Raw genomic sequence first — 14,798 nt, 5'->3', positions numbered from 1 at the left:
CACTGAGCCACCCAGGCGCCCCTGGGGACAATTTTTTTATCCCCACTTTTGTCAGCTTAGGTTCTTACATCCCACTGCCCCCTGCATGTATCCGAATCAGACCACTCACTGCTCTTTTCATGTGGCCGGTGATAAAAACCATTTTTTTCCATACTGTTCCCACCGCTTAGAATATATAACAACCCCCTATCACCGACAACGCATCAAACTTCCTATTTATAAACATTTCTAAGTATTGACTCAGTCTTCTTCCACTTAAATACGAGCTCTTCATGAAGTTTTTTTTCTGATCTACCCAGTTAGGAGCCATCTTTCTTCAAAACTTCAGAGCCTTATGGTAGGGACTTCCTCATTTTGTCTTCTGTTTCTTACCAGTTAATCTAGGGGACAGGGCTCTGGCAACAGTTACTTTGACATATGAATGGGCTCCTATTCTTTCCCCTCTCTCCAGTTTGTCTTGTCTGTTGAAGACGATGCAGTGATGTTACACGAATGTTTATCACAAACATATCTAACTTTGACTGCAGACATGAAGATTCATTAGAATAGTTTAAGTGCACCATGGTCTAAATAATCTCATTGTTCACAGAATATTTGATTTTATTTATTTCCCTACTGTAGATAAGATGTACTCCAAAGTCAACATACACATGATCTAACATGCTATTTTAAATCCTTCAGTAAAAATTTTCAAGCTTCTCAGCTGTAACTGTGGTTTGTGTTTTCAGTCTCTCAGATTTTGTATCTAAAACACCACTGGGGACCCAAAAGAAACAAACAAACAAAAAAGCTCCAAGCAATAACAAAATCTATGTACTTAATTTCATCAATTTTACTCTTGTTTATGCATTTAAGACCTGTTCATTCTCACTTGAGACAAAATGCTAACATGATTATCTGTCTTCTCTACTAGCAGCAAATTATATTAACAAATTGTAAGGAGGGAAGAGAATTGGGAACCAAAAATGAGGGAGAAGACATTGAAACTATAAAATAAACAGACAAGAGAAGTGTTTTGTTTTTTTTTTTTTAAAGGCACTATTACCTAAGAAATTTCAGGACATAGGCAAAATATCCTTGATTGTATTTTACTATAGTATAGTAACATTAACAAAATGATGTCCTTGAATCACTAATTCCTCTACATCAATATGCATTGTTGAAGAAGAAAGATAAGTAAATAATATATTTTAGACACATTTTATCCAACTGGATAAAAGAGGCTGGTGCTTAAAAAAGTGAGTTTAAGTAATCTGGAAATTTCATTTAGACAGAAGATCGTTTTGCCAACCAGACAGACAAAGGAAGCTCTATGTTATTGTGCATTTTCCCCAAGAAACGCCAAACGATATAAAAAATTAAGTTTTTGAAGGACCTGCTATCCCTGGAAGGGAATGAAGTGTTTTCATAAAATGCTATATAAATACTTAGAGGAGAATAAAAGTAAAATTACTTGAGATTCTCCTCACAACTCGGTGCAGAGCCCACTTAAGAATCAAGGTCTTTCAACTTCCAACCTTGAATTTTATGCAGACAATTTACTGGCAAAATCAGATGGCACAATTTTAACACACAGAGGACCAATGTTGAAGGAAGATTCTAAATAGTGGGGATAAGACTATCACTTTTTTGTTCCAGTTACTCCAGCTCCAGCCCCCAGTTGCTAAAGCAGCATTCATGGGGTCTCCTGCTCCTTGAGCTGCACCATAATGGACCGCATGAAACTCCTTGTATGTAGTCCAGGAGATACCATGCTATCTGCAGGCTCTGCTATCATCCAAAGTGTGAAAGAGCCATCAAGTATCTTCTCAGACTCTCTTGATACCCACAGCTAATATAAGTGTACCCCACCCCTGGATTCAGACAGAGCTGAGGCTGCATCCTGCAAGGGACCTTGCTCTCAGTTCTCATGCGTGAAATGAAAGACGAGACGAGATTGCTTCTAAAGCCCATCTCAGTTCTAAGATCCTATGAGTCTAAAACTATGTTATTACCAGTCACGATAGATACTATGAACGGTCTTCCAATAACCTATTTTCTTGGGCTTCTTTTAAAATTCTTTATTACTGGACATTACTGTCAAAACAGGAAGAATCTCTACAATTCTACGTACCAAATTTGCTTAAAGAAACAAAAAAATTTGAATAACAGATTTTTGAAAGAGCCAGTTTTCTTAATATTAAAATATAGGTCAGATAATATGTTGAAAGTATGTAATAAGTCTCTTAAAATGATTTTAAGACCAAAGTTTCCTATAATTAGTTATAAAAATATTGTAAAGAACTGAACCAAAATAAAACCAAATAAACCAGCTACTAAACTACACATATGTCTTCAAAATCTTATGGGAGTCAAATATTCCAGTAAAAATAACAGAAGAGATGGAAACACAAGTTTCTTATTATCACACTTCATATGTTATAAAACATAACAGCTAACTTATTTTTGGCAAAATGATTAGGGATTGCAACACTCTGGCTTACACAAACTTACTTGATTGTCAAATGCATCTGAAATGGAGCGTGTCAATGCTAACTTCAGGCACGCAGGCACTGTGCCGTCTGAGAGTAGCCCAGAGACACTGAAATTTCAACACTTCAGCGGGGATCACACCACTGATATTAACCGGGCCAGGTGTTTAAAGAGGGGTGGGGGGACTTCAACAATGCAGTTAATTGGAACCAGACAAAGCTTTTGAATAATAATAATAATAATAATAAAAACCATACAGATGTTCACCTTCCTCCCTGGGTGACCTTTATGGACAATTTATTACATGCGTTATTTTCTAGAAAACACCCTTTTAAAGAAAACACAGTTTCGTATGTCTCTCTGAAAGCTCTATAATCGTGGTATGAGTTATGCCTCCACGAACAGACTACGTTACGCTCATGTTTCATTTCCCTTTCCCCTTTTCACCACGGTTCCTGTAAGGGCGAGAACACCTGGCAGGACAGCAGTAATGAGAAAGCTCGAAAGCAAAAGGAGTTATAAGAAGCTGCATTTCCTTAAGATGCACTGTACTTCTAAAAAAAAAAAATGCACTGTACTTCTTCCCCAATAGATATGTGAGCGCATGCCAAAAAGGAGAGATGGGTTCAAACCAATGTGTTGAACAACTTTTTGCAAATATGCATAAGAGAAACCACGCGGTACATGCAGAATCAGTGGGAAGCAAGCAAAAATCAAAAGGACAGATCAGTGATTAAGTTAATAAGACGGTGAAGGACTCAGAAATGAGCAGTGTATTTGTCAGGGTTCCCCAGGGAAAAGGAACCAATAGGATATATATGTGTGTATATATATGAAAGGGGATTCATGAAAGGAAGTGGCTCACATGATTACGGAGGGCAGAAAGTCCAACAATATGCCATCTGCAAACTGGGAATGAGGAAAGCCTGTGGTAAGTATGATTTAGTCCGAGTTCACAGGCCTCAGAACCGGAGGAGCTGATGGTGTTAAGTCCTAGAATTGAAAGCCAGCAAACCCAGAGCCCCAATGTCAGAGGGCAGGAAAAGATGGATGTCTCGGCTCAAGAAGAGAGAAGTTGGGGGGTGGGAAGAGGGAGTGAGAGAGAAAGAGAGAGAGAGAGAATCCCCATTTCCTGAGTTTTGTTTTATCTGGAACCTCAGTGGATTGGAGGATGCCTGCTCACAATGGTGAGAGCAAATCTTTTCTCAGTCTACTGATTCAAATGCTAGTCTTTTCTGGAAATATCCTCAAAGACACACTGAGAAATGTTTTACCAGCTAACAACTGATAACCAGTCCCTCAGCCTGGCCCAGCTGACACATAAAAGTAACCATCAGAAATAGTAATGCTCTCCTCATTACCCACATGCAAGTATTCTCTTCTTCAAAGTTCTTTTTTTTTTTTTTAAGTTTTCAAAACACATGGGATAACTAATAACCCCAAATTGTATTTCACATCAGTTTGCTACATTTTACTGGACAGGACCAACTCACCTCTTACACTGGGAAGTAAACTGGGTATTTGAATTTCTACGTATCTGTATGCTTGATCGTGTACTGCACAAGTGAAATACTAACTGGTAGTGGTGGGGTAGGCAGCTTCTGATATGACTCTCAGTTCTCATGCTCATGCTCCAGTGTGTTCTGCTCCTCTTTGGTGGGGGGCTGGACTTGGGGACTTACTTCTAACAAATGGAATACTGTACAAGTAATGGGATGATTTCTGTAATTAGGGGGGAGTCTGTGACTTCTATCTTGCCAGCAGACTTTCTCTGCTTTTCTACCATACTTCCTCTAATGAGGCCAAGTTAGAAAGACCCACATGTTAAGGAATTGAGGGTGACCTCCACCCAAGGGCCACTAATGGACCAAGGCCCTCAGTCCAACAACCCTCAAGAAACCGAGTCCTGCCAACAACCATGTAAGTGAGCTTAGAAGCACATCCTTCCAAATTCCCATCTTCAGATGAGAATACAGTTCTGGAAGACACCTTAACTGCAGTCTTATGAGAGACCCTGAAGCAGAGGACCCAGCTGTGTTGTCGCCAGATCCCAGACCCACAAAAACTGTGGGAGGATAAATGAGTATGGTTTTATGCTATTACATTTTGGGGCAATTAATTACACAGCTGTATAACTAATATGGTTCTTAACCTAGTGACTGAGCCAATGATTCCACTGTCGTTTCCACCATCATAAGAACAGCTAATACTTATTAGGGAACTTTTAAGGCTGAGGTACCATTCTTAATTCTCCCTTGGAGAACATATATTATCATCCCGATTTCACAGATGAGGAAATGGAAGTACAGAGATACTCAGTAACTTGTCCGAAGTCACACAGACAAAATACACAGCAAGTATATGAACCTAGGTGCCTTGGCTCCAGAGCCAGGGTTTTTGGCAATTGTGCAGACAGAACCGTGGAATGGCAGGGCTGGGAACTACAAGGTAATCTCATCACATTAGAGGAGATTTAGAAGGGAAAAAAGAGATCAGGAGCCATGCAAAATGCTAAAAACAAAAATAAAGTCTCCTTTCCAATTAAGACACCTTTTCTATGGAAAAAGAAAAAGAGTAGAAACAATAATACAGTGAATGGAAAACAATCTTGAATTTATTGAAATCACACTTAGAAATGCGAAATACATTTTTTATACCCAATAAACGAAAATTAACAACCTCCATTCGGTATTAAAACCCACACCCAGGGAGGCTATAGTTATATGTTTCCTAAGGGCAATTGCAAGTGAGACCTAGTATGCCAAGCTGGTAGGAGTAGAAGAGAATTTCCAGGGAGCTCTGAAACTCCTCTCGAGACTTTCATCTTATGGAATGAAAAAAGTCAAAATCCTAGGACACAGAGATTCCAGGAAGGAATCACTTCCTATCTTGCATTCAGATTACGAAGTTAAATAGCATTCCCTCACACTCCTACACAATCGTAGTTATCAGCCCTGTGGGTTCGTGTGTCTTCCACTAGACTTTGGACTCTCTTACTTCAAAGACTACCTTACTCACTGGGATATCCTTAAAACACAGCTCAGGGCCTGACACATGGCCAGTGTTCAATATGTGTTTGTTGAATCAAGAAATAATTTATGTTGTGAATTGCATCTATTCAATAGATCCTTTCAATGGTACGTGTTCATGAGAGTAGGAGTTTCCATTTTGTTTTGAAGTCTCTTCTAGCTCACTAGATGTCTTGGGCACTTTAAATAGGTCTTTTTGTCTCCAATATCTCACATAATATCTGACACCCAATGGGACCCAATCATTTGTGAATGAATGAATTGAATGTCTCAAAAAGGCTGCGAACCTACAGAATGGAGAAGGATCCAGGCTTATGACTAAATACAGATTTAGTGTTCTGTAAGGACAGCTGTTTGTTTACTGATGACGATGATATTGCAAAATATCTGCTCAATAAAGACAGATTCTTGTCGAGGTCTTAGCTGGTGACTACTCTAAAATACCCCTTTATAAATAACAAGTTATATGCAACTTCAGAATTCCAGATAATACTAGATTAAATGGCACTCATCTGGAAAATTTCTACCTCCTTCAGTATTATTTTTTGAAACACATGGAAACTGCATGAACATACACTCACACAGGCCCACAGTAATATGGATAAAGATAAAGGCAGCTATAGAATATCCACCTGTCTGTTTTACTTATTAGTTAAACAAGAGACAAAAGAGGGAAGGAAAGCTGAGGAGGCTTTGCGCAAGTGCGTAATCTGGCACCTACAATCACCTCATGAAGCATACTTACTGGGAGTTCAGGAGCAAGCTTCAGAATCTCAAGGTTAATATGGCAGCCTATGGAATGGCCAATGACCACAAGTTTTGTTTCCTTTGGCACATGAGTTCTCAAGAAAGCTAGCTTGTGTTCCACTTGACCTTGTAGTCCGTAGATGTCGTTGATTTTTTGAGCATTTGAATCTAAAAGCAAATATATGAATATATTATCACTCAGTAAGGGAAAGTAATAAACTTACTGGGAAAACAATCTACAAACTAACAACTAACAACAACTAACTAACAAGAATAGTAGTTGTTCCGATTTATCTAAAGCCTATAATATTTTAGCTACAGTGTTAAACACTTCATTTAAATTACATCAGCAAGTCTTTAAAACAGTCCTGGAAAGGATGAAAATCCCAAAGCTCATAGACATTAGGTGATAGACTGACAGTCACACATCAATGAAGGAAGAATGGTGAGATTCAAACCCAGGTCTCTCTGGCCTCAAAATCCATGAATTTTCAATAGTCCATGAACTATAGTTAGCTTAGGCCACTAGCTCTCAAACTTGATCATGTATCAGAACCTCTGCAGGATTTAGGAAAGCAGTAACTGCTGGGCCCCACCACCAAACTCCATGATTCAGTAGGTCTGGGTTGGGGCCGGAGAATTTCTAAGTTTCCAGGAGATGTTGATATTGCTGGTCCCAGGACCACACACACTGAGAACCGCTGGTTAGGCTATTTTATATTATTAATAGACAACTAAGAAAACCCATGACACTGCTTCATTATTTTAGATAATCTTTGTTTGTTGAAGAACTTAGACTGAAGGGCTTAAGGAGAAATGTTGTAAATTGTTCCTTTTAACCAGCAGTCTTAACCTGAAATATCCTTTCTTCCTTTCATAAATGAACTGTCTTCTGAAATCTTCAAGAGCTAATTAAAACTTTATCTAGCTAATCTCCAAGAAAAATGAATGAGCCTCCCTTTGTGCTTAACCAGTCTTTTCCACTCTTATTAGAGCACTTTATCATACTTGTATAATTGTCTGTTTATTTCCTCTCGTAGCCTGTGAGCTCCTTGGAGGCAAGGTCCACCTTTTCCTGTGTCCTCTGTGATGAGCACAGTAAATAATATGGAGTGAAAAAAATGAACTCACTGGACACTCTCTGAGGATGCTGCCAGCTCTGGTATTCTATAAATATGGGAAATTCCAATAGATTTTCCCTACGCACTTGTAATATTTCAAAATATCACAAGGTAGTAAATTGGTCATTAAAGTTTGAAATACTGGAATACTAAAATTCTTGCCACAATGTCACTCATTTGAAAGGTACCCAGAACCCATTGCGAAGGACTGCTCTTCAGTTTTATCTGTGCATGCTCTTTCCATATCGTTCGGTGCTCAGCTCCCCTTGTTAATCTGGCTAACTCCTCTTCATCCTTCAAACTCCCAACGGCTGTTATCTCCTCTGAGAAGCCATTTTATGATTCAGCGGGTGAGTAGTAAAGTAGCCTTCCTTTCAGCTCCCCCAATACCCCATGTTTATCTTACCACACTACTCCTAATACATTCCTACTTTACAATTTATGTCTTGCTTATCTCTGTCCCCCAGTGCCTGGCATACAGTTATTGAAGACCTTTTTACTGAGTCAGTGAGGCTTAGTTCTTTTTTTTCCATGGTATTACTGTCTCTCAGGTAAGATGTGCTCTGTACTTACCCTTCTTCCTAGGTCAGCCTAGAATCCATTCTTCATTTAACAAAGAATTTCAGCATAAAACAGAATGGGGGAAGAGAGAGGATCTGGAAGTCTGACTTTGACAGGGCTCCTGATAGCTCCAAATACAAATGTTCATTGAATATAAGAAGACATACAAATGGCTAACAGTCACATGAAAAAAATGTTCAACATCATTAGCCATCAGGGAAATGCAAATCAAAACCACACTGAGATACCACCTTACACCCGTTAGAATAGCAAAAACTGACAAGGTAAGAAACAACAAATGATGGAGAAGTTGTAGAGAAAGGGGAACCCTCTTATACTGTTGATGGGAATGCAAGTTGGTGCAGCCACTTTAGAAAACAGTGTGGAGGTTCCTCAAAAAGTTAAAAACAGAGATACCCTATGACCCAGGAATTGCACTACTGGGTATTTACCACAAAGATACAGATGTAGTGAAAAGAAGGGCCACATGCACCCCAATATTCATAGGAGCAATGTCCACTATAGCCAAACTGTGGGAAGAGCTGAAATGCCCTTCAGCAGATGAATGGACAAAGAAGATATGGAATATCTTCTTTGCGGTGAAATATTATGCAGCCATCAGAAAGGATGAACAAAATAATGTTTGAAAATGTCAAACATTATTCACTGGGACAGCATGGTGTAGTAACATCCTGGGTATTGGAGACAAGATAAACCTGGGTCTAAATCCCAGTTGAGCACCTTATTAACTTGGTGGCTAGAGCAAATCTTTTAACCTGGCTTCAGCGTCCTCTTATCTATAACAGAGATAATAATTCCACCCTCCTAAGAGTGTAAGCATAATACTTTAAAATCACATAGCACAAGTGTCTGGCATAAATTATGAGAGAAATGAAAGTTATGGCTGCTATCATTTCAATTTCTGTCCTCTAAGTCCTCCCTCAAATATACACCAAGAACATTTACTTGGATAGTGCAAAGAAAGAAAATGAGCTAAACGTAGTAAACATTTTAAAACTTCACTGACACCAGAAATAAGGTTCTAAAAGATTATATTTCAGATGAACTTTAATGAACATTGTAATTCAAAAGATTAGTCAAATGAATATTTCAGAAGTAAATCTGGCTTTACCTCTGGGAACTGCTTAGTAACTTTCCAAGATAAAGAAATTACTTATTAGCATCTGCTGTTGTAATGAGGTTAGAGTAGAAGACGACACTTTCTAGGAATAATGACAGCAAATATTAAATGTGCTATCGGACATTATTTTACTAGCAAAAACTAAAGGTTAAAGGACTATATACCTCACTACATATTTCAAGTCTATGATTATTTTAATATACTCTGAAAAAATGCTTGAAATCATTAACTTACTTTCCATAAAATACAGTAAAAAAATATTCAGTTGTACCCAAATCAGAAGAATAATCTAGAAATCACTTGAGCCATTCTTTCCATTGAAAAATAGGCTTCAAGTTATAATCGACTAAGTATGTTTGAAACATAATATTTATCAAGATATCATCTTAAATATGATATTGACAATTCCCTTTCAGAACCTGACCCTATTTGGGGTGCCTGAGTGTTTCAGTTGGTCAAGTGTCTGCCTTTGAGTCGGGTCCTGGGATAGAGCCCCCAGTCGGGCTCCCTGCCCAGTGGGGAGCCTACTTCTCCCTCTTCCTCTGTAGCTCCCCCTGCTCTCTCGCTCTCTCTCTCTCAAAAAAAAAAAAAAAAAAAAAGAAGAAAAGAAAAGAAAAGGAACCTGATCTATTTTTCAGATCCAGTTCTATGGAATTTACTTTATAGCTTACTTATTGATTCTGGAGTTTATTTCAAAAGGTACATATAATCTGTTCCTGCTTATCTCATAGAGGAATTAAGTAATACTAGTATTCCACATCTACTCTTCATCTAGTTCAAATTGATTGATCCAGTTATTAATATTTGGTCAATTTTGGATCAAAATATTATGCATCGCATACAGTTTCAGGACACAGGTATCTGATAACTATTATTTCGTTCTATTTCACATCAACTAAATTGACCACTCTGACAGAAAACCATGACTAAATGGCTGGAGGTGACTTTGAAAATACAGATATAAATACAATGTATACTTCCCTTATTTTCAAGGAGTTCACAATCTAATAAGAGCCAACAAATAGTTAAAAACACAATTATAAAACACTGAAATAAGTAAGATCTCAAGCATTTCCTTGAGAAAAGAACAAACTTTCATTGCATCACAACTGAAAGGTAATGCCCCTCTGGATTCATGAAAACTACTGTGACTGTCTCCAAATGAACCAAGATAAATATCTAGAAAATATTCTTTACTAATGCACATTACTATAAATGTGTAACTTTACATACTTGAATGCAATCAGATGGCCTAAATTTAACAATACACACACATATATGTATGTCTAGGTACATACGGAATATAAATGCTTAAGTTTTACTATATATTATCACATAAGCAGTATTTATTTACAAGTCATCTGTGACCAGAGAACTAACGAAATTGGAGATTAGTGTACGTGAGCCTTCTGCTAGGACTGAGTCTGTGGACAGTAACACTCCAAATCTCATACCAGAATTTCTCAACTGGTGAACTCTCCCATCTGGCCCCCATAATTACTACAAAGCTGTATCTTAATAATAACTTGATTATTATTAACAACCTACATGTGGAGATTAAAACATAGGCCAAAAGGCTAAAAATAGCACTTCACATTTTAAAGAATGCTTTAAGGAAGATATATATATGGTTTACTCTTTAGGTAAAGCTTTAAAAACACAGAACAATATCATATGCTGTTCATCACATACATGTCACTAAAAATATAAAAAAAGAAATGAAATTTACCCTAAATTTATGACAGTAAAACTGAAGATAGGACCTAAAAAATGGAATTTTATCAGAGTTCCTATTTGGTTAACCAGTAAGTTAAGCACCTGACTTGATTTCAGCTCAGGTCATGACCTCAGGGTTGTGGGACTGAGCCCCTTGTTGGGCTCCTTGCTGGGCATGGAGCCTGCTTAAGATTCTCTCTCTCCGGGTGCCTGGGTGGCTCAGTGGGTTAAGCCGCTGCCTTCGGCTCAGGTCATGATCTCAGAGTCCTGGGATCGAGTCCCGCATCGGTCTCTGCTCAGCGGAGAGCCTGCTCCCCTCTCTCTCTCTCTGTCTGCCTCTCCATCTACTTGTGATTTCTGTCAAATAAATAAATAAAATCTTTAAAAAAAAAAAAAAAGATTCTCTCTCTCCTTCTGCCCCTTTCCCCCAATCTCTAAAAAAAAAATAATAACAAAAATAAATGTAAAAATGGGACTTTTTCTGTATTGCTCTGTTTATTAAGAGAAAATAATTAAAGCAATTATGGCAAATATGGCAATTATGGCCAAGTGTTAACTATGAAGAGAAAATCAAGTAACAGAATCTTGGACTGCTACACAATTGTTTGTACTTCTCTACATTTAAGATTTTTTTTCTCAAAATAAAAGAAAAAAATTTACTTAAGAATGCTTTGACATGATAATCCTACCTACCTTACATCAGTTTTATTGGGGGAATCACCATTGGCTTCCCCATTACTCTCAGTGGAATACAAAAGCCCCAAAGGACTTTATCTAGGGTTATACAAAACATCAGTGAAAGGGTAGATGAGAACTGTCCCTAAGTCTTTTTTTTAAAATTTTTTATTTTTTATTAACATATAATCCATTATTAGCCTGTCCCCAATTCTTTATGTTTATTTAATTCAATGATCCCAAGGCCTTCCTTTCACGACTGCACTCTGACTTTCCTACGCCAACGTGAAAGCATACTCTCATAGTCTATGCCTCCACTGTCGCTGGCCCCCTTAGTATTTCTGCAAGCTCCTTGCATCTCAACATTGATGCAAGTGTCTTGGCTTTTATGGCGTGCGACACAGGTTGTGGTTAGGTTATGGTAGGTAGGCATCCTGTTTAAAACTACTATCAAGCAAACAAAACTTTGTTTTGTTTTTTTGAAGATTTTATTTATTTATTTGACAGAGAGAGACAGGACAAGCAGGAGGGTAGAAGGAAAAGCAGCCTTCCTGCTGAGCAGGGAGCCCCATGCGGGACTCAATCCCCGGACCCCAAGATCATGACCCAACTCAAAGGTAGTCACTTAACTAACTGAGCCACCCAGACGTCTCAAACAAACAAAACTTAGTAAACCCCAAACATGGTTTATAAAATATGTTTTATTATTATTCTCCCAATAGATGGTTAAAAACCAGGGTCATTAAAGTATGCTTTCCACTTGACAAAACCCAGTGCTCTGCTAAGGATTTCAGTGGGGGAAAATACGGGAAAGGAGAAAGAGAGAGAGAGAGAGAGAGAGACAGAGAGATTAATTCAGCAAGGAGAACATAATGTTTATTGACTTAGCGAATAACAAAAGCCAAAGACATAAAAGTGTGAGGTGTAGTTTTGGACAGTGATGAGTTCCGTGGCTGTTTGTGGTTTATAGGGAGGGGGAAAAATGAGGTCGGGAAGGAAGGCCACAGCCAGATCAAGGAGGACATGATCATCAGCACGGAGTCTGAACTGCACTGCTGAGAGCCGTGAGGAGATGCTGAGGCCCACGAAGACGGGGCAGCGAGCTGGCCGCTGTAACAGGACACTAACTGCCCTGCCCTCTCCGTCCTGCTGCGCTTCTCACTTCTGTATTCCCTGAGCCTCTAACGATCTGCTGGGCTCTTCTTTTACTGCTCTGCCCTTTGTTTTTTGTTTTTTTTGTTTTTGTTTTTGTTTTTTTTTTCCCACCCACTTAGAGGCTTGTTTGCTTTCAGTGACTGTGAGCCCCCACACTGACTGACGGACTGTCCCTGCCACGGGCTCTTCCAGCCGTTCCATTCTGCCTCCAGGTTCCTCTGCCAATCATGGTCCTGGCAAGAGAGAAAACCCGACTGTTTTTCTCTCTTTCCTTCTGTTTGAATACTGGAATGGGAGTGGTTTATTGTTTCTTTGGATAAGCATGACCCGAATTCATCATTAGTTGAAAGATTGTATAACTTTTTTAGGTAGTGTTTTATCAGCTGAAACCAAACCACTGTGATTTCTAGCTTTTATGTTACACTTTTCGAACAAATGACTTAAAATAGTTGATAATGAATCTGCCGTCAAATAAGCTGACTCTGTAGTAAATCAAAGCCAGAAAGAGTTTATACTTCTAATTCCTCACATTTTCTTTTCACACTTTCTTTGTCTTGAATCACCCCCTCCTGACACTGGTGAACATCTGTTCTCCCAATTATACTCAATTTATGATTGTGATAATGTGGTGCAACTAGAATATTATTTCCAACTGTTCATAATTTTAACATGTGCTAATATGAACCAAAACATACTTTCAACATTTGACGGGTGGCTACAGCTTATGTCCTCTTCTCTCAGTGATTACATATTTTTCATACCGTATTTTGCATGTCAGAAAACCTGTACGTGGAGCAATAATCTTGGATGATGTATAATCTATCTGCCCTGCCTATACAAAGCAATCGAGCATAGCGTGCAAACATAACCTTCACTACATAAAACAGATGAAAGCAGAACTGTCTGGCTGAATGGGGGTGCTGGTGGGACCCAGAGCCCCACCTGCCCTTCGTAGAACTTTTGGGCTCCTCAGAACACAGATGGAAAGTCACTATACTAAAAGGCAGTGACTGGAATATCTATTTCTTTGTAGACCCTTGTGGTACCCACACATAATAACCTAGTAGGTTGTCAATAAATCCTTGATGATTATGAGCTGCCCATTCAACCTCTCTAGAAAACCACAGCTTCCTTTGGCCCTCTGGTGGCCCTTTGGGCTACTGCCTCTAGATGGCACTGTTCTCATTAGGTAGCAAAGGGACGAGACTCCAATTACTAAGTTATTAACTCAGCAGTACAGAATAAGCATACTCAAAGTGATAAATAATGTCAATTTAAAATGAGAACGGAAGACACTTCCCAAAAATTCAAACACATAACAGATAATTTCAGCTGGTTTTCCTCAAGATCTTTGATAGCGGTTCTGAAAATATGGTCCTAGGACTAACTGCATCAACATAACCTGGGGATATTGTTAAAAATGCCAATTCTCAGATCCCACCCCACATCTACTAATCAGCATCGTGGGGTGCCACCCACTCGCTTGTGTTTTAATGAATCCTCCAGGTGATTCTGATACTTGCCAAAATTTGAGAAGCTTTGATCTACAGTTAAGCTTTGAATCTATTTTCAACTTTCAAAGTTGTTCTTCCTGTTCAAATGCTTGATTTTTGTCTTCACTTAAGGGCTTACTGTGATAATGGAGTTGACATTGCTCCCCCTAGATAATTCAGTACAGAGCTTCTCACCCAGAATGTAGGAATTAGACACATAACCTAGTCACCATTACATTACACAAAGATGTATTATCCTTCACTGTGAACCCTGAGGTTATTCTGACTACTTCCTAACTCCTTTTGACTTGGGCTTATCTCCTCTTCAGCCAGAGGAAAGGTAACAGGCCAGCAATAACAGACCAGCAGAGTTGGTGGCTTTTGGAGGTTTAACAAGTTAATCAAGTCTGTTTCTATCCATCTGTTGAGAGAGAGAGAGAGAGAGAGAGAACATGCTCACGTGAACAGGGCTGGGGCGGAGGGAGGGGAGGGAAAGGGAGAGAGAAGCCCAAGCCAATTCCACACCCAGCACGGAGCCTGACGGGCCTGATTTCACAACCTGTGATCATGACCAGAGCTGAAATCAAGAGTCAGACACCCAACTGACTAAGCCACCCAGGAGCCCCTCAAGTCTGTTTTCCATATATATATATATATATATATATTTTTTTTTTTTAAATAAAGATTG

General features: G+C 38.8%; 1 protein-coding gene across 4 annotated transcripts in view; it reads right to left on the bottom strand.

The window, feature by feature from the left end:
* The window catches only part of LDAH (lipid droplet associated hydrolase), a 108,705-nt gene that overhangs the window by 58,437 nt on the left and 35,470 nt on the right, over positions 1-14,798 (bottom strand). For all 4 annotated transcript variants that reach the window (XM_059132547.1, XM_059132546.1, XM_059132548.1 and 1 more), the window contains exon 4: positions 6,247-6,416. In XM_059132547.1, coding sequence (XP_058988530.1) covers positions 6,247-6,416 — 170 coding nt within the window. The remainder of the gene's footprint in view (positions 1-6,246; positions 6,417-14,798) is intronic.

The sequence above is a fragment of the Mustela lutreola genome, chromosome 9, assembly GCF_030435805.1.
Source record: "Mustela lutreola isolate mMusLut2 chromosome 9, mMusLut2.pri, whole genome shotgun sequence".
Lineage (NCBI taxonomy): Eukaryota > Metazoa > Chordata > Mammalia > Carnivora > Mustelidae > Mustela > Mustela lutreola.
The sequence above is the reverse complement of the archived record's forward strand: the minus strand, read 5'-3'. Positions and strand labels throughout refer to the sequence as shown.